The sequence below is a fragment of the Melospiza georgiana genome, chromosome 5 (genome assembly GCF_028018845.1).
Source record: "Melospiza georgiana isolate bMelGeo1 chromosome 5, bMelGeo1.pri, whole genome shotgun sequence".
Lineage (NCBI taxonomy): Eukaryota > Metazoa > Chordata > Aves > Passeriformes > Passerellidae > Melospiza > Melospiza georgiana.
Genome location: NC_080434.1, coordinates 60,830,952 through 60,853,357, shown reverse-complemented (window position 1 = coordinate 60,853,357; position 22,406 = coordinate 60,830,952). Strand labels below are relative to the sequence as shown.

The 22,406-nt window shown below is 37.4% G+C and overlaps 1 protein-coding gene across 6 annotated transcripts in view; it reads left to right on the top strand.

Annotated features, from left to right (window-relative positions):
• Positions 1-22,406, top strand: part of LCORL (ligand dependent nuclear receptor corepressor like) — an 80,333-nt gene that overhangs the window by 9,196 nt on the left and 48,731 nt on the right. For all 6 annotated transcript variants that reach the window (XM_058023749.1, XM_058023748.1, XM_058023745.1 and 3 more), the window contains exons 2-4: positions 14,548-14,613; positions 21,358-21,437; positions 21,649-21,778. In XM_058023749.1, coding sequence (XP_057879732.1) covers positions 14,548-14,613; positions 21,358-21,437; positions 21,649-21,778 — 276 coding nt within the window. The remainder of the gene's footprint in view (positions 1-14,547; positions 14,614-21,357; positions 21,438-21,648; positions 21,779-22,406) is intronic.

Below are 22,406 nucleotides of genomic sequence, written 5' to 3'. Positions count from 1 at the left end.
TAATGCAGTGATTGTGGAGTTACCTGTGATTCTGGTACATGCTCCTTCAATTTTCTTATTCTTCCTGGACCATTTCTGTCCTTCTTCCATCCTTCAACTTTCAGGAGTACTATTTGACTAAAACAAACTTGAAAGTGGTACAGTACAATGGCTGTTGGGGAAATAAGGTTTATAAAGTCACTTCTGCCATTTTGAAAGGTGTCCCTACCCACAGCAGGGAGCTGGAACTAGAGGAGCTTTAAGGTCCCTTCCAAGCCTGTTCTATGATCCCTATTGACTTGGGAATTTTGCCCCCTGTTGTGTGTTCCTCTCTGTTGTGGCTTTTGAGCTCAGAGATCTTCCTGTGATATTTAGAGAGTTTCAAAGCTGTCCTGATTGAAGTCCTGCCACACCTCTTTCTGCTGATGCCTAAATCTTGTTCAGGTATAGCTGTCCTGTGATCTATCAGGAAGTGAGATCCTTTGGTCAGAGGAACTTCAACTGTGCAGCTCCTGTTGGGTTCTTTGCTTCATTGCAGGTATGTTCCTGCACATCATTTAATTAATTAGATGTGCAATGAAATGTCATTTGTTTATCTTTGAGGCTTGCATCATACTCTCTGCTGATGCAATGAGTCAGAACTTCTGATGTACTTGCTGCTTTTAATTGTTGATTAAATGTATTTAGGTACAACTTACTCTAAAGGAAATTGTCTTCTTGAGGCTAAACCATCTCCTTCAGCATTACTTGTTCTTGTCTTCCCCATTTTTTGTCAGTTCTGTGCCTATTTTACATGCACAATGCCTTGCAGGCATGACAAAGTTTTGTGTTGAGATGCCAGGGATGTTGAAATTGGTTAAACCATGGCAACACATCTGTCCTAACTCTAACTGATGTATGTGCCATAAGCACTTAGTACCAGTCTGCTCTAGTGGTGTCCAAAAACATGCACTCCTCTTCCATGTCACCAAGCTCTCCCAGCTCTCTAAGGACCTCAGGAATGGGAGGTGGCTCTTGGTTTTTGGCCTTTCTTGTTTTTCTTAGGTGCCTTACTGCAGTTTGCATTAATTCCTTACTGCTTTTTTAAAACCAGCAACAAACTTTCCCTTGAACTCATACTGGCCTCCCTTTTGAAATGCCAGATGTTATACCTTCTCAGAAAGAATTTCTTCAACAAGACCATCAGACTGGTTGGGATATATTGGAAAGTACCTTTATTTCTCATCTGCATCCTTTCTGAAGTCTACTGACTCCAGAACATGGGTGCTGCCCTAGTGAAATAGAATTTATTAAGGAAATGGTCCATTTGGAACTTGTGGTGTCAGTTCTTATCCTGAAACGTTGGAATTGCCCAGAGGGCTCTGAGCTTGTCACTGATGTGAAAAACTGCACTTCAGTACTGACCCTGGATCAGCTTTGTGCACAGCCCTCAGCAGCCATGGTAGGTGAGCCCTGTGTCCTTTGTACCTCACTTTGTCACTTGCACAGAACAGAGCTTTTTCTTAGAGCTAGAGCTTCTCCACAAAACATCAGGGTTTCACTGGAGAATTCCTGTTAGAGATAAACTGCTTAGTAAGGCTTAAAATAGCAAAGGTTTTGAGCAAGTGTTCGTCTGTAGATCAGTCCTGTCTAAATGACTGTTGTCACCTCTGGCAAGAGCTCCTTGTCCCACAAACCTTCAAAGAGTGAACTGATAATTTAATGTATGATGGATTTCTTATTTAAGGGGTCAATGCTTTCTGCAGTTACACTGCAGGAGAAAAAGCTGTGAGAGAAACACACTGTAGTATGACCTGAGGAAACTTGCATGATGAATTTAGGTTGTTGAAGTCTGTGATATTCCTTGCTGCATGTGTCTCTTAATTGGTGACTAACAATACTTGACCAGTGGTTCAGGAAGGAGTTTTGTTGGTCCAGACCTGGCTTTATAAGGCCTTTACAACAGGCTGTCACATACAGTAGTAGTTTAACAGCTGCTACTTGGTGTAACTTGAGGTAATTTCCCACTCCTTCATGTTGTCTGAGAAGATCCTGCCATCTTTTCAGACTGAGGAATCGAGTCATTCACCTTGTCTGCCTCATTCAGCCACCAGCATCACAAACCACAAGGAGCCAAAACAGCCTCTTGTGCTGTTGTTTGTGAGAGCAGTTACTTGGTAGTGATTTGGGTGCTGTGTTTGAAGAGCTGGTAGCTCTGCTTTGCTCTGTGTGGTGCTGCACTTCTCCACCTGCCTTTAACTGACCTGGTTAAGAGGCATTCAGGGCAGTTGCAAACTGGATACTCGACAGCTTTATGCGTTCAGCATCTCAAGTGGCAATCAGGCATTTTCTCCTCTTTCATTCTCAACCTTTCTGATAAGCAATAAATGCTGGTTTGCACTTTGTGAGTGATATGAGTGATCTTGACCTATGAGACTGATTTAAGAAATTTGGTATCAGATAAGTAACTTTATAGTAAGTTTTCCTGAATGCTGGTACTGAGATTGATCTGTTTCCTGCACAAGTTTCCCTCTTGCTGGAAATGCAGACTCTGATCACACCTTTCATTCAAGAAATCATATTAATGTATTCTTAACCTAGCAGTTCACTTGGCTTCCCTAAATGATTGCAGTTTTTCCAAATTGTCTCATTAGGAGGGAAAAGTGCTCTACTTACAGATCAGCTCACAGTACTGAAGTTTCTTGTTTTGTCTTGCTTGAGACTTGTGGGAAGCAATGGGTTATGGCTGTCTTGGTCAAAGAAACTCAGTAAACTGTGAGTGGAATAATGGACTCTGCTAAAGATTCTGCCTTTTCCATTTATCTTATAATTTATGGTTCTTATGGAGAACAAGAAGTAAACCCCAAACCAACTGATTTGAATCCTTTTTTTTTTTTTTTCAGCTTGATCTTAGTGCAGAATTTGTGCTGAGTTGTTTTTTTAAGGAATAAAATAGGAACATCCACTTTTTTTCCTTTTTTTGCACAGTATACAGTGAAGAGGTATCTCTTTGTTTTTAAAGCAGACTAACAATTTTAGTAGTAAGAATTACTGTGTATGGAAATAATGAATATTTGCTTTTGCTAAGGAAAAGACAGTGCTGGAATAGAGAAGGAGCAGAGTGTTTCTAAGACAGGATAGCTGCTGTTTAAACCCATCTGCCTTGTGTAAGAGCTCTTGTCTGTTCCCAGCCTGATTCAAGTATTCAGAATCTTGCCACTAGGTACTTGAAAATGTATCTGGTTTTCCTTTGTGGTGTTCTCCCTGCTCCCTAACTCAGGCTGGACAGTTGTTAATGTGAATTTTATAGAATCTAATCAGAAATTTAATACAAAACCATTTCAAAAACCTCCCAGTAAATTCTCATATCTAGTATGTGTTTGAATTTCAGTGCAGATGGGTTCAAGTCCCACACTTTGAAGCTTACCATTTTCTCCTTTATCTTGTGCCATTTAGTGATCGGGAGGAAGTTTATAAAAAGGTTTTACAGATGCATCCTAACTACTTTAAGAAAAAAAAAGCCAGACCAAAAAATAAGAACCAAAAAAACCAAACCCCAGTCACACCTGCTTAACCTTTGATTTGTGTTGAATACTAAAAGCAAATTCTAGAGACTTTTCCCTGTTCTCTTCTTACACGTGACACCTTTGATGTGATGAAAATGCCCAATGTGAAGCTAAAATTTGTCTTCAAAGTCTTTATTTCTGTATTTCTGCTTTTCTGATCTCCAGGGGGAAATGAAATTATTCAGCCTTCTTAATCAAAAGTTCAACAACTGAAAACTTTTGTCTATTCATTTCAGCATGTTCTGCCAGTTCAGCAGATGTTGCGTTGAATGATGCAGATTCCAGGCTGGCTGTCCATCACTGTAAGCTGGGATGCAGTGCCTACGTGCCTTGAGCAGCGACATCTTTTCTTCTATTCACTCAGCATGTTTAAGAACTGGTTTGAAATCAGTTTAGCTAAGTTCTTTCAGTCTCACAGGAGCATCTCAGGCACTTGCATTTTAAGGCTTGAGCACCAGAACATATTTTTTAGAGAAAGTAAGCATAGTTGAAAATTTTTATTTGAAGTGCAGTTTTTCAATAGCTAGAAGTTGCTTTCTTGTTAACATGTTGCTGGCTCTAAATTTTGTCATAATTTGCAAAGCCAGATTCTGCCTGGATTTAAAAATGATGACTATTAGAGGGGCTTGGGGGAATTGCTGGTTTATTTTTTTAAACTAGGTATTTGTAAAACTGGGCTGTAAATTAAAGGTGAAACTACATGGCGTAAGTGTTATAAAACGCAGGAAAGTGAATTTAAGACAAATTTAAGAAATTAACCATTATTTAAAAGGTATGTTTTACTCATTTCATGCTAACATTGTGGTACTTCTAGGATTACTAGAATGTTTTTTAATGATCTGGTTTCAGCATTTGTGTTAATGATATGTTTGAAAATATATATTTTGGAGAATTCAACACTGAGATTTACAGAGTTGATAGTTCACTCACTGTGTTACAGCTTGGTAGCTTGATACAAGAGCTGTTCCTTCTGGAGCTTCAGCAGGTTAGAAAAGTGTCAACTGATTTCAGTGCAATCTAGTTGCTGGATTTCAGTCAATTTCAAACGTTCTAAATAATAGAAACTGGGAAATAGTTTCTCAATAACAAATAGTTTCTGAATAGGAGGAACATTAATTTGTTGGGAGAGATGAATGACTTTTCCAGTTGATAATTTCAAAGCTATTTGTGGGAAATAGTTTATTTGAGTGACACAGAAATTAATAATTGAAAAGAAACCTGAAAATTCCCTTGAAACAATCTCCTTTGAAATTCCTCTTCCTTGTAAGACTTAGTGTCAAGCAGCAGTTTCCTGGAATGCTCTGAAGGCTTGTAACTTCATTAGCTTGCAGTAGACACATGATGTAACACAGAATCCTAAGCTTCAGTTTCTCAAAAGCCTATCAGGCTAGGAATGGTCTGATTTTTGGGTGGTTTTTTTTTTGGTTTTTTTTGGTTTTTTTTTTTTGGTTGGTTGGTTGGGGGGGGGGGGTTGGGGTTGGTCGGATTTTTTTTTTTTTTTTTTTTTTTTTGGCTCAGTGTACTGGGGTTTTCTGATAACTTGTTTTTTTTCTAATAGGTTTTCTTAGTGGAAAGCTGAATGTTCTTTGATTCTTACAATCCAGGAAGTGTGCAAGACCTGTTTATTTGTTAGTTGCCTCCTAGACCTTCTCTCAGATGCTGCTTGGATGTGTGGTACTGCATAGCAGTAAAAGAACATTGTGACCTATTCATTGTTACAGACTCGCTGTGCACTTGACTTTTTTCTGTGGTTTAGTGAACATCTGACTAGGCCTTCAAGGAGAAGAAGAGAGTTTCTCCAACAATTCTAAACTTGTTAGGGAAAATAGCCAAACTTTTTAGTCCTCTTGTAAATCTTAAAATGATTATTAAGAAACAGACACATGCTTTAGGCACAGGATTTTCTGAAAGTGACAGTTGTTTCTATGTCTTACTCTTGGGCATTGTTCTCCTCATGTTGTAAAACACTTAAATTGATACCAAACGAGGAAGTGGTGAGCATTTTTCCAAGCTGGATGTAATCTTTTACAGTCTCTTCCTCCCTCTGAATTTTCTTCATTAAGGATACAAGCTGTGAACTGATGAAATTATTGCCAGTACTGTTCTGGGTAGCAGTTGGTATCTAGGTAGCTCAGATGTAGGGTCTTGGAAAGAGAAAGGCAGGATAAGCTTCAGGCTGAACACCAATATTCACACCAATTCTGTATTTAAATGTCCCAGTGCAGCAGCTGGAATTAGATTACTGTTCCAAGAGAGTTTTTAGAGAGAACAGAAATGAAGTTTTAGTAACTGTCATTTGGAGGCATTTTTCTCTCCCTATCCACAGAGCAGCATAGTCACTTCTGAAGTGTCTTCCTCATGCCTTTTAAATTATAAATAACACAATTCTCTCAGAATATCTGGCTGCTACATTAGAAATTAAATCTACTTTTAACCTTGGCAATGCCTGAAGGTATAGTACAAGGTGTCATGTTGGGCTCTCCTGTTTACAAGTCTGCAAGGACACATTGGCGTAGAAGATTACTGCTTCTCTTTTTATTGAGCCTCGTTTTTCTTGCTGTGATTTATAAATATCTGAACTCTAAGTTGATGCTAATTGCAGTCTTTATTTAACCTACAAAAACTTCCCCCTCCCACCCCAGTTGGCTGCCACCCTTTTCTTTAAAATTGTGAACAATTGGGGGGAGGCAGGACATTTCCTCTTTTTGTTCTGCTTCTGAGGTATGGCCAATGTCAGTCTCCTTCTTTGTATTCAACTTAATGTTTGTAACTGCTTCATGTTACAGCAAGTTCTTTTGATGTATGTAATATTTTTCTGAAACTATATTTCATCACTGCCTCCATCCCCACAATAAAGCCCAGCACAGAGAGTTGAAAGCAAGGATTTTTATGCTAAGTGAAAAGTGAGCAGTTAGAACTGATGTGGTTGTGTGGGCTCATTTCAAGCTTTGGTCCCCCTGTCTTGCTGGCAGCAGCAGTGTCCTCAGCTGCATTAGTTCTTAGAGTCAGGATCTGCACAGAAGGAAAAGCATCATTTTAGCTATGGTTTGGAATTTGTATTGGAGTCTAAATAGAGGATTTCCTCCCTTTCATTTTGGAATCTCTGGTATGTTGGTTCCTGTTTGCTCAGGGAACTGAATCAATATGGTAAAGAAAATGAGTGTTTTAAGTTAAATGTTAGGACTTTCTATTATAAGAGAACTTTTTTAGTGCTGTAAGCAAGAAATGGATTCAAGCTAGACAGCACATTCAACAGAAGCCCCCACCCTGCTCCATTCCTATGCAGAATATGTCCTAATGTTTGAATAGAGGTATAATCATTTTTGCTTCTGTTGTCATGCTTTCTGTCTTGAATATTTTGTCTAGCAAGTTACTTTTTTTTTTGTTTTTTCTTGCCGTTTGTATAAATGGCAAAAAGGTGATTGAGTGTTTGATTACTGGTTTGTGTGTTTGTATTTTTGGAGGTTTTTTCCTCTTTTTTTATTTCAATGCTTCAGTTGTTTCATACAATAGTCAATCCTTTCCAGATTGTTGTAGTAGTAAATTTAAAAACTAATATATAAGTAAAACCAAACTAAAACAAGCCATAATCAACAATAAAAACCATGTGACTTTGAGATTTATGTCAATATATAAGCAAGACTAAGATTATTAATCCTTCTATGGTTAGGGGGGAACAGTGGGCAAAAAGGACAGCTGCTGCCCTGTGGAAGGAAGGGAGAGGCAAAAGAAGCAGACACAGATGTTAATGCTTAATTTAAATTTCTCTGTTAAACACTCTGCTCCTCTTCTATGAAATATTAAAATAACTCTCTTCTTTACAGAGTATTCTCCTTTAACAAGTTGTAAGGGAATTTCTGCTTATATCCTAATGGTGGGGTAAAGATAACTAGATATAATTTAAAAATGGATGTAATTAATTTATGGATTTTTTCAAAATTTTGAATTCAAGCTACAGAAAGCTCATAAAATATTTTCTACATGATTGAGAGTAGTCTGATATATCAAAGGAACTTGGTGATGGCTGAGTAGTAGACACATACTCTTGAAGGATTTGAGTTTCTGATGTAATTAATTTTATTTTCCTGTCAGTTGGAGACAAAAAAGGTGCAAGAGTTTGGAGAAGATAACCATTTTTCAGGTAAACCCATTCCCTTCTGTAGTGGCAAATAATGGTGGGCACCAGAGTGCAAGCTGCACCTGGAAAATACAATGTGTACTTCAGAAAGCTGTAAGTTAACATGATTAGAAGCTAAAAGATGACTCAACATGAGCTCCAAGCCCCTTTCCTGTGAAAAGGATAACTTGTAAGAAAGGCAGATGACTTTTTTAACTAAGCCAAAACAAAATACTGCTTCCTACTCTTGCACCTGAATTAATGATAAATAATATTTATCAGTAAATATTGAAGCACTATTGAGAGAGAATTTGGCAAGTGAAAGATTTTCTTTCAGGGAAGATGCAACTGGTGCTTTGTCTGCCTTGGTACATTTAAAAAGAAAAAAATTAAAGGCAGTTCTAATACTTGACAAAAGCAATCAAGCTGAATTCTGTCTGTGGTATGATTGTTTTAATCCAAGGTAGCTGTATTTGTAAGGCAAACCACAAAACTTCCCCCATGTGTACTCCTGTACTGGGCCGAGCTAAATAGTGCAGTCATGAAAATGTACAGAATGGGGAGAAGAAGAAGTGAAGTTTTTTATTTAGATGTACTATTGTTTTGAATTGCATGCTGTTTTCAGGTGCATGAAACAGGGCAAAGTTACAAGGACAGTGGGGGGAAATAAATTTATTTTTCTTGTGGTAATGTCAGTCATGTCAGTGAGTTTTAGCTCAGAACTTTGTTTGTATGTTATACCTTGGCATGAAGCTGCTGCTACTGAAATTCAAGTGTGTGTGGGGTGGAGGGGGCAGGTAATAGAGGAGGTTGGCTTGTTGGTTGGGACACAAACCAGTGTGCAGGATCTGTCTTTCAGTCCTTACTTGTCCATAATTTCTTCCAATGTGACTTTAGATTCTGGGATTCCTCATACAAATTATGTAATAGTCCTCATAGATCAAGAAATACCATCTCAAAATATAGGTTGTATGACTTCAGAATGGGAGTAGAACTCAAGTGTTTAGAGGCAAATGCAGAAACTGAACTCATGAGTTGTTACCAGGTGCCTTTAACAACTGGGTAATGACAGTAGCTGTTCCCACACTAAAAAATAAAAGAAGGTAGTTTAATCGTAATGCTGTGTGTGGCAATACAGTGCTCAATCTCATTAAATGTAATCTTATTCTTTGGATTTTCCTAATTACATTTTAAAGATCATTTATTAAATTCTGCAACTTTTAAGAATTGAAATCAGCAGTTCTGAACCTACTTTCACATTAGTTTTGATTTAAAAGCAAAATTAATGGGCTAAACTCCACACTGCTTAAAATGTGCAATTTTTTTTCTTCAACTTTTGTTTTCTCTGCTGAGAATATTAAATTCAGTAAATAAGGAGAATACATGAATCTTCCTCACTGATGTTTGTTACTTAAGAGGGGTGAGGCCTAATTTTATGTGAGAAGTTAAATAACAAGTGTTTTGGACTTCAGTAAAACAACTTGAACTACCATAATTCAAATGTGATTCTTGGTGTAGTAAGCCACAAAATGAAGGGTGATGGAAGTAAACTTTTAGGCACACAGAAGTTGGGAAGATTTCAACATACACTGCTGCTGACTTTCTTGGGTGGGTTAACAAAATTGTGTTTTACAGAGCCTCAAGGTTCTTTCTTTTCCTACAGGGCCTCCAGAGGCCATAGTGCTTAAAGCTGAAAGTCTCATTTCATTGGAGTAAAAATACACATGCGTGCCCTGTCCTTCAAAGCAGTGTGCAGCAGGCTCACCCTGTGCCTTGCTGATGATATGCTGGAAAAGAAGGGAGGAAGCAGAACTTCATTTGCATGCACCCAAAATCTTCCAAATCCCTTAACACACAGAGCAACTTAGAGAGGACAATAGGATCTCATCTAAGGGGTAACCTTTCACATCAGATGGAAAGTACAGCAGTAACTATGAATCAGATGAGCAATCTTGATAAGCATCTCCCTCCTTCATTTAAATATTTTCTGTCTCTGTAAGGAGCATTAATCTGCTGTTTCTTGTATGGCTTAGAAAAATATCAGACCAGAAGTGAATTTGTTTAGAAGTATTTGTGCTTTTATCTTTAAGCAGATGAACTGATAAAAAGCTTACACTTTCCTAAACTGGAAAAGCTGCGGCAGATCAGAGGAGGGGAGAGCAAGTATAAGCAAAAGGTTTTTTTAGGTGGCTGACTGTGAGGTCATTAGTGTCACTATTATAGTTTGTACAAGTTTTGGTTGGCACCTCTTGAGATTTAGTATTATTGTGTTCTAGTGCTGAGTAAAAGAACAAACAAAAATGTTTTGTTAAAATTTTAACTAAAAATTATTACATTTTAGTAAAGTGTCCCAAATATAGGCTTTGAAAAAAGCCTTGTAGCTAAAGCTCTAGAATTGGATTGCTTCTTAAACAGAAACATGGAAAGGGGAAGAGAAAAAAGAAACAAAAGAAGTAAAACTAGTAAAGAAACCAAAAGACAAAGGGGAAAGGAAATATATCTGCTTTTATGAAAGGGACTTTCATTTGAAAAGAACATACAAATTTAGGAGGTAATATGGCCTTATACAAGGTTAGGGGAATCAAGAAATTCATGTGATGTGGAGTGCACCAAACCTCTCAATAACTTTTTAATACAACCTGCATATACATTTTAATATAACCTGCATATATTTCTGTTCCCTTTCCCAAGTGTAGAGTAAGTACTACTCCTATCTTCAGACCCACCAAGTGGTTCATTTCAAGGTGGTAGTCAAATGTCAGCTTCCATTTATTACATGATATTTATTCTTTTTTTGGCTATTTTTCTAACACATAGTCTGAGTCATTCAAATTTTTTGAAAACATACTTGCAGTCTCCATTCACTTTGAAGATGTGGGAGGGAAGGAGGAGATGGCTGTTGAATTCAACTCTGAGGCTAAAGTAACTAAAGTTTTTTCTTAGAAATTATGGAGATAAATAGCTTTTGAAATAACAATAGCCAATGTATAGCTAAACCTGTCCAACCTCAATTTGTGTTGTATAACTGTTCAATTACTATATCTGTCTAGAATTAACCTAGACCAACTTTGCCTTAAAATTTCTGTAAATCTTCACCTCATGATTTTCTCCAGGCTTAGTGCATTGCTATCCATTGCTCCCACAGCTGCAGGCTGTGGCAGTGCTGATTTGCATTATCAAATAGATCAGCACTCTGTTCCTTAAAGGATCCTAGTGTCATAAGAGCTGAAGTCCTGCCTGCAGCCATGTAGTCACCTGTTGATCCCACAGGATGTTTGTTTGCCCTATGAAAGCCTTCACCTTGGATCAACACCTGGGCTCTGTTCTTTATTCCATTGACACCTGGTGTTGTTCAGCATTGCCCCTGTGCTCCTGTAGTTAGCTCTGGCTGCTGGAGGTCACTCCTGGCAGTATCATGGTGGCCAGGTAGATGGGTAACAGATGATATTTTCAGCAGCCAGATAAGCCATAAGAGTTCTCTGTAACGTTCTGGGTTTGGAGCAGAGGTAAGAGCTGAATTCTGTGGCAGCCAGTCCAGCAGCTGGGCAGAAGCCCCATGGGAGCTGCAGTTACTGTCCCCTGTTGCTTCCTTTTGGTGGCCTTTGCTGTGATCCCTGTGGCAGACCTGACAGAACTTGTTCCTGGGCTGTTTGCCTTTTAGTACTTGAATAGGGACCGATGGAAAAGAGAGCCCACTTCCTGTTGCTGGAGGTCACAGCTTCAGCCTCCCTCCTCCCATCCCATCCCAGCCCCGAGTGAGGAAAGCAGTATCCGTGGTGGGGGAAAGGTGGGAGGGAAAAAAACCTGTTCACAGCTTTATTCAGAAATACAAACTGTAAAAGCTTATAAGTGGGCTAAGAGACTTGCTCTATCACAAATTTCTGCTTATGAAGACTTATGTTGGAGGAACCTATCTTGGATTTTAAAAGGTGTCAGACAATAAAGAAAGGTGATTCTTTCTACATGAAGATACAATAAATTTATTAGAGAAAGAGGGAGTTTGATGGTTTGGGGTACTGCAAGTTGCTAGAGCCAAGTATTGCTTTTCAGTTTGGAGCTAGAAAGTGTCAGATCTCAAGTAACAATTTTGAAAGATCAGGTTTGGAATCAAATAGGCAATCAAACACCATGAGACAGCAAATTCTGTCAAACTTTTTTGAAGCAAAGTTTTTCCATTAGTGAATCATAAAAAGTATAAGCAAAGTGTATTTCTGACTGGTTTATGTAGGCTCTTCAGGTTCTGGAGAGTTCCAAAGCTGCTACTACTGTTTGCTTAAGCATACTGACTCAAGAAGGAAAACAAAGATTTATTGAACTGCTTGTGTCCAGATGGTTACATTTTAGGAAAAGGTTCATTCCTCAGTATTCATTCGTCAGCATTCATTTGTTGGCGTTTGCCAGCATTCATTTGTCAGTACTGGAAACTAAGATACATCTTCTTGTTTAGGTTAAACTAAAATTGTATCAATTCTGCTGAAAGGTAATAGAGCTTTGTGGAGCATGGAAGCACCACAGGTGCTTTCTGGGAAAATTTTAGCCTAAGGTCTGGAAAAATATTCTCTTGATGGTCTTAGATTGTACAAGTGTTCTTTTAAAAGATGGCATCCAGTGTCCAGAGGTGAGGAAGCAAGTGATTGGGCAGAGTAAGTCTGTGGGGGTTCCTTGGAGAAGTTCTGTAATACTTCAGGAAGAGAAGAGCCCTTTGGATGGGTAGGATGGAATTAAGTTTGGTGAATTAGCAAAGAAGCAGGCTGGTGTATCTTTTCCTCAGAGTAAGAAAAGAAAAAAACCCAACAACTCCCACAGTGTGCTAATTGCTATCTTTAATACAAGCTGTATGGAAATCTGTTTGAGGTTTGCATTTTTCTGTGCCTAGCTGCTGTTTACAGAGCTGGGTTTCTGCACTCGTGGTTTTCCATAGGCAGGAGCAGGCAGTAGGGCAGGCAGGAAAGGACAAAAGTAAAGGCAGAAACAAGTGCCACCCTCCACAGGGTGGGAAGGGTGGTAGGGATCCAAAGACCAAGGAGGTTTTGGGTGCTGACTGGGATGGTAAATGAGCTTCCTGTTGTTTGACTGATAAGTCCTGAAAAATAGGAGTTGCCGTTTGCCCTTTTGAAATAGGCAGGGTTGTCTCCAAGTGCTGCTTCATTCATTTCTTTACCCAGGGACAGTAACTTGGCAGAATGGAACTAGCTGCTGACCTAAAATGGCTTACAGTGTGTAACATGAATGGCAATGCTCGTGGTGTGGTTTGTATTTCCACTCTCTTGTGTTTGGAGGATTGCTCTTAGCTTCAGCCTTCATCTCTCTTTGCTCTGTTGTCCATAACCCTTTGAAGCCAGAAGAACAGGGAACTTGTGCCGTGCTGATAGGATGTGAATTTATATTACATTGAATCTAAGAGTTGCTGGATGATGCTTTAAGGTAAATTTTAGTGTGTGCCTGGGCTTTGGGCTTTTTGCTTTCTAGTTCTTGTAGGCTGTTCAAAAGATGTGTGTATATGTATATGTTAGAGGACAGTGGTTTTGTCATTTAATTTGTGTTGTCTTGTGGTATTATATGTAATACAAAGAAAAGTGGAAAATGAAATCCATATAGTTCAATATATAAATCCATTTATAGCTCAAATATCAGATTTGTAGAGGTTGTAATTGTTTCACAGTATAGTCCATATATTAAAATTACTTTGCAATGGAAATTTTAACAGAATCTGACTTGTCAAACCGTACAGCTCCTATGTGTTAAGATAGCTTCCCTTGTCTGCTTCAAATATGGTACATATTTATTCTTCCTTATACTAGTGTACATACAATCTAAACCAAAAAGTAAATATAACTTTTGGGGAGGGAACAGGATGTTGTGTTGTCTTAAAAGACATCACATGACGAACAAATTTTGCGATTCTGAATGTTCTTTGTTGAAAGAAGTTGTTTCCTGAAGATTTTGGTGTCTTTTATGTAGTATGATGATAAAATAGTCTTGCAAAGTTCTGGTCTAGCAAAATAGCTACGGGCAGGCCTTTAGTATAAAGAATGAGAACCTTCAAATGCTGCTTTGAATTATCCTCTTATTTTCAAATAAGCTTATTATTTGGAAGGAGAAAGGGGGGCACTTGGAAACTGCTTCTGCATTGAACAAAACTTCTTTTATATTGATGCTCTAAATTGTCACCATATTTCATCAGTTGTCATGTGCTTTTTTGTGGGTTTGGGGTTTCAAACATCATTTATTTATCAATCATGTGATTTGCTCTGTCTCATCACCCTTACTGAAGTATTTAATTTTTACCAAATACCTAAACAGACTAGCTGGTAAATCTGTAAAATAATTGGATTTATCTAATCCTCCATTTTAAAACGTTTTTGTGCGGATACAGAGGACTAGAGAGCACTGTCATGGTATCAGAAGCAAAAGAAGATTGCTTTTTTTCTATTTGTTGTAATATTAGCCTGCTCAGATTATGTAGTTTCAGGAGATCATGAGAAGTTTCTGATCTGTAAATTTTTCATTTTTTTTTCTTTTCATTTTTTCTTCTTTTCATTTTTTCCTCTCTCTGTCCATGACACTGATTCTCAGGCTAAGAGAGAAACTCCTTCACTTGCTTAGGGCTGTGAGGCTAATCCTAGCACCTTTAGGATTCTGTGGTAGTTATTTTAAGTCTAATGAGGTTGTTGGGGCATGGCTTAATAGGCTGATTGTGGGCAGATGGCAGTTGCCTTGTCTTATTTTTATCTTCTAATGCTATTGAGTAGTACTATAGTGGAAGGAGTAAATATTTGTTTGATAAATGTAACAATTTTTGGAATTGCTCTTATAATTTGAGAATACTTGTTGCCAGTTTTCTAGAATTTGCTTTCTTTTAAGAAACTTTTGATTTACCATTTTAAATGTTTCTTTTGTCTCCAGGTTTTGAAAGTATTTTAGAAGGGCTTTATGGACCAAGGCTACGAAGAGACCTCAGTTTATTTGAAGGTAAATGAGCCAGCATTTAGTGCAATGACTTTAACTTACTGTTTTTTCTTTTAGCTAAAAGTAGTTTCAAGTATATATCTTGAATTTGAAAAAGGAAATCTTCTAGTGCTTTTCTTTCCAATGTTCATTTATTAATTTTCTTGTCAATACTGTGCCTAAGCAAAGCACTAGGGAGAGTGATACATAGGTTTGTTCCCATACAGGGGAATTTGGATTAGCTAAGCTTTTCTGCAAAGCTCTCATGAAAAAGACTTACTCTTCTGGAATACTGCATCTCCTACTTTGTTTCTGAATATCCATTAGAAAGGGCAGACAAGCTGATCAGCTTCCCATTGACATTAATTGGTAAAAGGAAGGTAATGGATGCTAGTTGGGTCTTGTAGTTGTCAAGAAAGTTGATGCTTTTTATATAATAATGTTTTTTTACATCTTTATTATATGTACACCAAACTTTTAGTTTTTATAGTACTTTATGTGTGTATATATATATATATGTGAAGTCCCAGTACGTTCAAGCGTACATGTATATAGACACCTTTCCCATCAGCCTTGTAAAGCCCAGCATTATTCCCAATGTTTGGGTTTGCTGGAATAGCTGTCAGTAACATATGAGTCCTTAGTTAAGTGTGGAATGATTCATCTTTCACAACAAGGGGGCTACAAATCAAAAATTTGCTTTAAAGTATTGAAAGAATTGTTTTGCCAAGTTCATTTAATGACTTAAAGAAATGTTACTTCTGCTATGAAACTGTAAAAATGTTCCATCTCATTTCTTCATAATTCATTTTCTGATAGTGTCATTTGTAAAGCATATCACTTATTTAGTGCTAGCACATGAGGCAGACTGGCATGTACTGCTTAGAATACTTTTAGAACAATTGCTTTAACTTGGTTATGGTTTTGTCCCCTTCATAATGTGCAAGTTCCTTGGCCTGTATCATATGCATAACACAGTATTTTCAGGGGGAAGGGGAGGAACTTGGAATACTACTTTGATGCTTTCAGAATATTTTTTCCTTTCTCAAGCTAGACATGCAGCTAATAAGACATAAAAACACTTAAGAAATATGTACAGTTGGATTAAAGCTTGTTTTCATGACTAGTATTTTCAACTGCTGTGATAAGCACATTTGCAAAGGAAACAGGATATTGTTATGTGTGCAGTATCTCTTTTGGTTTTTTTGAGTTTTAATTCCAGTACGTTGTATGAATTGAGCTTTACACTGATTAGTAGTTAATGCTTTATTTTTTGCATGAAAGGGTTTACTTTTTTCTATTTTTTTTTTTTTCATTTTTTTCTTTTCTTTTTTTTTTCTTTTGGGTAAGAAGGCAGAAAGTACTGAGCTAATGAGGTAGTGGCCAAAGTCTAAGCTAAGTTAAAGGGCATGATGCCCTACGCCATAAAGTTTCTATTGCTCCTTTAGAGTTCATGTGTTGCAGGTATTTGAGCTTAGGGGTAAAGTTTTAAGTTATTTGCCTCATGCTGTTGAAGATTTCTTACCTATTTAAAATCTAATATTTCCATTGCTTGCATATCTTTGCTATTTGATGCCCTTTTGACTTTGTCTTGAAAATTAAATTTGTGTTTATCTAAAATGCAACATCTCAGAGCTATTTTTTTTCAATTTCTGAAAATTTTTGTCAGTAATGTGCAAGAGTTCTTCAACAATTAATGCCTATTTCCATGTCTGAGGCATCTGTAAAATTGATTTTAGTTCTGGAGCCAACTGCTGCAGAACTGCTGGTAGGTTGGGATTCCCACCTTACCTTACTCTTATTTTTGGTTCATTTTTATCGATATAATATCTGTAAATTCAGTAATGCCATGTGAAATAGTTTATATTGGTACAGTAGAAGTCAGCTCTATCATTAGTATAGTATGCAGGGCTATTTCTGATTTGAAGTCTGAATTTTGTTTTAAAGATTAATACAGAACTCTCAAGTAAAATTTGTACAAAATTTTCCACTGTCCTAAGTGTCACATTTCATTTCACAGGTAATGAAACCAAGGTACAAAGTAAATAATTTGCCTTACTTAAAAAATATGGCTGGTGGAATTAGAACTCAGGTTTTCACACTCTAAGCAATGTGACTGAATTACTGCATCTTTTAGGCTGTTTATTTTCCTCATCATAACCACTGAACTAATACTGTCAATATGCAATATTATGGCTCATTTGCAGCAAGAGTGTGTTTCCTCAAACATATCTCAAGACATTATGTAGCTTTCTTGTGCAGAAATGTGTGAGAATTGGCTGAAATGTATTCTGCTTAGATACAATAGCATTTTATTCTCTTGTGTTGTTGGCTTTATCTATTGTGACATGAAAGAGATCAATAATGTGCATAAAATTTAACATGATTGATATATTTCCTCCTTAGTTCTTTCTTGAAATAGTGTTTGATTTATAGATTAAAATATTGTATTGTATTAAGTTACTTGAGTGAATAATAAATTGCAATGGCAAATCTAAATGATAGAAGGTACACTTCACTTTTACTAGACTACTACACTTTTCCAGGAAAATACCTTTTAAACATTTTTTTGTGTCTTGAAATTCTTTTGTATGTAGGATTTACTCTGTAATTGCTAAAGTGGTTCTTGTCACTGTTATTCAGCACCAGTTTGTTTTCCTGACTGCTTGGGTTCTGCAGCTTCTGCTTGCAGAGGGGTCAAGTTCTGTTTCTTGGCATCTGACCTTGGTTCAAGCTCTGAACTGAGACTGTCATTGAATCTTTAGGGCTTTCTAATCCTTTCCTCACACCCATTTTCAGCTAAGTAAATTCTCATATAAATTGTTGTTCTTTATATTCTACTTATGGATAATTAGCTAAACTGTTAAAAAGCTGCTCCTCTAATCAGGTGGTATGTGTGTACTTTCTTTTGGGAGGGATTTTGTGCTGGAGTTCTGTTCTCTTAACCAGTGAGGAAAAGCTTTGTCTTGTTGGAAAAAAGCAGCTCCCAATGCTCTTTCTCTGCCAGGAAAAAATCATCTTTATACAGGACAAAAGCTTTTATTTTTCCTTATGTTCTTTTGGACTATTTCTAGTAGTGAAAACTTTTATTTGAAACACAAATCTAATAGAATTGGAGGTTTTATGAAATTAAAAATATGAAGGATTTGATAAATATTTCAACTGTTTTAATGTACTTATTAGGAAGCATTAGTGCTGTATAAAAAGGAAGGCAGTGATATGTTCAAAATTGTCACAAATAGCTGGAAAATCTTTTGGGACACTATTATAATCAGAAAATACTGGTAAGTAAGAGATGAATTCTTAATTTTTATTTTGATGAATTTTTAAATTTTATTTTGTATTTAGATTTACTAGACAATTATTTCATATTTTAAGATACAAACATGGAATCTATTTAGTACCACAGATGTCTGAATTAATTTACTTAATTTTGCATTACTTCTTGGGAAAAGTGGTTTGGGGAAACACAAATGTGAGCCTATTAAGAAATGAAAAAAAATTATTTTTTGTCAAAGTTCACCAATTTATTCTTAATAAATGGAAATAAGTTTAAAACCTTTGTGCTAAACAGGTTTGGTTTCAAGTAGTGATCTGTACTGTGATTAGTATTAAAATGCTGTTTTCACAGTTTTAGCAACTTTTCTCATGAGCTAGCAAGCATTACAGGTTGTCTGCAAATCTTTCATCATGTGACCCCAAGCATGATAAAATGGGGAGGGAAGATGATCCTCATCCTAAATTCAGTGCAGCTGGAGGAAAGTTTGTTCAGCTTAAAGTGCTGTCTGTGCCTCTGATTTTTCTGCAAGTATGGCTGCCTATCTGTAGTTAACAACTTCATACTGATATCAGGATGTTTCCTGTGGGGGTGACCTGAGACTGTCTGACATTTGATATATCTTGTATATACCTGATATCACTTCTGCTTAGCTCACTGGCAGACTTAATAAGTCTTGTACATGATTTATATTGCTTTAAATAAAGGGTTTAGTGTTATGTAGAGCTGATGTGTATCAAGGTTTGATCTTTTTTTTGGCAACACACAAGGATTGCTCTCTAGTTTGACTTTTACCAGTGGAAATTCAGGATTCCAAGGCAGAAGAACTTCTCTGAAAGTATAAAGCCTGTCCTAGAGTTAGGTGTAGAATCTCAAGGTTCATAAATAGAGTTTTCATGGTTGCAAGAACAACAATTAACTTGTTGTGAGGGAATAGTGTTGTTTTTGTGCTGTGGACATCCTAAAGGAATAGCTCTAATGGGCTGGGACAGGTAGATTAATTCAGCAAAAATGACTCATTATCTCTTGGTACTGTCCAGCCAAAAAAAATACCATGTCTGTTTTTAAACATCAGCTGTCCAATCTGTAAAAATTGCTCTTTTGCATCCCTGAAAGCATATAATACAATACAGAATTCTGTTTTAAATCAATATTTTAGAGCTGAGCAAACTGGATTTAAGTAATAATAAGGAGTTACTTACATTATGTTTGTGCTCAATTGAAGAACCTTTATTTTTCAGAGTAATTTTATTCTTATTTTGCCTTTTTAATAATATCTTTGAGAAGAAGTAAGAGGTCAGCAGTTGTGGGAAGAGGGTGGAGGACAGTGGGCAGTGGGAAACAACCCTGCAGACAGCAAGGTCAGAGAAGGAAGAGGGGAGAGTTGCTCCAGTTACTGGAGCAGAGATTCCCCTGCAGCCCTCGGAGAAGAGCATGGTGAAGCCTGTAGAACCTGCAGGCCACAGAGGACCGTGTTGGAACAGATATCCACAGTGCAGCCCTTGGAGGACCCACTGGAGCAGGTGGAGATGCCCTGAAGGAAGCTACAGCCTGTGGAGATGCCATGCTGGAGCAGGCCTCTGGCAGGAACTGCAGCTCTAGAGAGGAGCCCATGCAGGAGCAGCTTTTCTGGCAGGAGCTGTGGGTCTGTGGAATGGTCTGTTCCTGAAGGGCTGTGCCCTGTGGAAAAGACATGTATTAGAGCAGTTCATGAAGAGCTGCAGTTGTGGGAAGCACACTGGAGCAGTTTGTGAAGGCCTGTAGCCCATGGGAGAGACCCCAAGCTGGAAGCAGGGAAAAAAGAGAGGGAAGTGGCAGAGAGGAACTGTTATGAACTGAGAGTAGCCTGTTTCCCTTCCTCCATGCACTCTTTGGGGTGGGGGAGGAGGTAGAAGAGTCAGGAATGAAGGAGTGAAGCTGAAGCCTGGGAAGAAGGGGTGGTAAGGTGGTTTAGTGTTTTCCCTTTCTTATTATGCAAATCTGTTTTTATTGGCTATAAATGAAATTGTTTCTCTCCAAGTTGAGTCTGACTTCCCTGTTACAGTAATTGGTAAGTGATCTCCCTGTCTTCATCTTGACCCTCAAGTTTCTCCCCCTGATTTTCTCCCCTACCCTCTTATTTCCTCACCCCTGCCCTATTGAAGAGGGGCAGTGGATTGAGAGCATCAGTGGATTGGGAGATTGGCAGCCAGCCAAGATCAGGCTACCATCATGTGCTATTGAAAGCAGATAATCTCAAGAACCTCCCTAAACAGAACTGACTGTAATTTAGTGGTATGGAGAAAAGGAGGAAACATACCTGGTAACTAATAATGGGAGTGAAAAAGTTCTTTAGGTTGTAAGCACATGAACAGGATGGAGAAGACCTTGGTGTTGTAGTTAGTCATATTTAGATTCACCTGCCAAAACACTGCAGCTATAATAAAGGCTGCTGCATAGCTAGGATACTGTAGGAAAAGTACTGCCTGCAGTGTAAGGAAGTCTGGTGTATAGGTAAAAGACATCATCTTGAGATCTTGCTCCCCGTGTTCAGGAAACAGGTGTTCAGCTGAGACTTGTGCAGAAGAGATGGAGTTGAATCTCGTGAGGAAGAGCAGGTGGACTAAATTAGCCACAAAATGAAGTGTTAAGGGGGTAATGAAGGTCTCTGTAAATGCATCAAGGTGCTAAATACCTAGTTATTGTTCATGGGTACAAGAATAAAATTGCCACAGAAGCAAACTGGAATAAGTTGCCATATGCAATTTTAAACAAGAAATTAGAAGCTTTATTTTAACTACTAGCACAGTTGATTTGGGAAAAGTTTTTAAAGTAACTGGTGTTTGTGAAGAGAAGGGTATTCGCTGAAAACTCTTAATTTTTGAAATGGAGCTTAATTTAAAGAAGGTAGATTATGTGTCTCCATTCAGTAGAAGATGGGACTTGATATAGGCAGTGTAAGTTTAAGTCCTGCATTCCCTCTAGACCAGAGTACCTTTTCTGATAAAGCATATAAAGGTACATTTCTAGATGAATCAAGTGCTACAAGCGAGTATAAGGCTTGGATTTACCTGTAGTGATTATATGAAATCAATTAAAATACTGTAAGAATAATGCATGTAGCTCACATGGTAAGGAGTCTGTATCCTAATTCTTAGCTTAGTTTGCCACAAGTTTGCAGACTTGAGTTAAAAAGAATGATGCCTGCAATTCAGAGCTTTCTTTGCAGTATTCAGATGCCTCTAGTAATTATGACAGATATTTAGCTGAATGACACAAGTTTACCTTTTCTTCTAAGGAAAGCACTCTCTGCTATTATTAAATTGAGCTGTAAAAGCCAGATAAGAATTTGAAAATATCTGAAGTATTGAATATGACTGAATGCACTGTACCAATAAATATATATCATATTAGTAATGGAATTTATTTAAGAGAATTTTAGGAAGTGTGTGTTGTTCTCAAAATCCATTTTTGCTTGTTTAAAACATCTAGCTTTCTTTTCTTCCTTTAAGACTGTGAGCCAGAAGAGCTAACTGACTGGTCTATGGATGAGAAATGTTCCTTTTGTAATTTACACAAAGAAACAGCCAGTGTAAGTATGAGCATTATATTAAATATTACTCCCCAACACTAATTTTCAGTTCAGAGAATTGAATTTTGCAAATAAGTTAATTCCACATTTTGACTCAAGGTAGTTTGATTTTAGTGGTTCTATTCCATTCAAAGCTCAGTAATTTAATTGTATATTTTACTACCAGCAGACTAACTTCTGAAAGATGTTATGATCTTGCTATGTTTTCCAGGATCGTGCATCAGTTTTCGGTTCTTCACAGTCAACGCCTACAGAGGAACTGTCATCTCAGGGCCAGTCCAACACTGATAAGATTGAATGCCAAGCAGAAAACTATCTAAATGCACTCTTTCGAAAGAAAGGTAATAAAAGCATGTCTTTTGTATTATGAAAAATCTGGAAGAATCAAATTATTCAGGGTTAATTTTGTTTCCTCAGTAATTTTTTTTTAATCTACTGAAACAGATGTTTCTGCTGTTTCTCTTTTTTATTCCTTTGGTTTTCCTTCATCTTTTTCTCACTTGAATCATCAAATGAAGTGCAACCCTTCCTACTTGCCATTCCTCTTCGTCCTCTTGCAGTATGTGTCATTCTTTTGAATCCCTGTTCATAAGTTGTATTGGATTTTTCTTTTTACCATGAGCTGCTACTTTGTTTTCATGCCAACCTCAGGTGTCATTCTCTGGAATCCGAAGCATTTAAACATTTTCTGTTCCTAAATTCTCACTTCTGGTTTTCAATGGGAAACACATTTTAGGCAACAGAATGCGCTTTGCAGATTGCAAAATGGAATTTGGGATCTTCTTGCATGCAAACTTCAAATACATCCAAATTGGAGGTTAAAACTTCTTCTCAAAATGCAGTATTTAGTAGGTCATTAATTCTTTGACTGTTCTTATTCTTTCCTCTATCATCAAGTTAGAGCAGTACATGAGTGAATGATAAATCAGCTTATTTCATGAATGTTACTTGGTTTACTCACTGTCCACA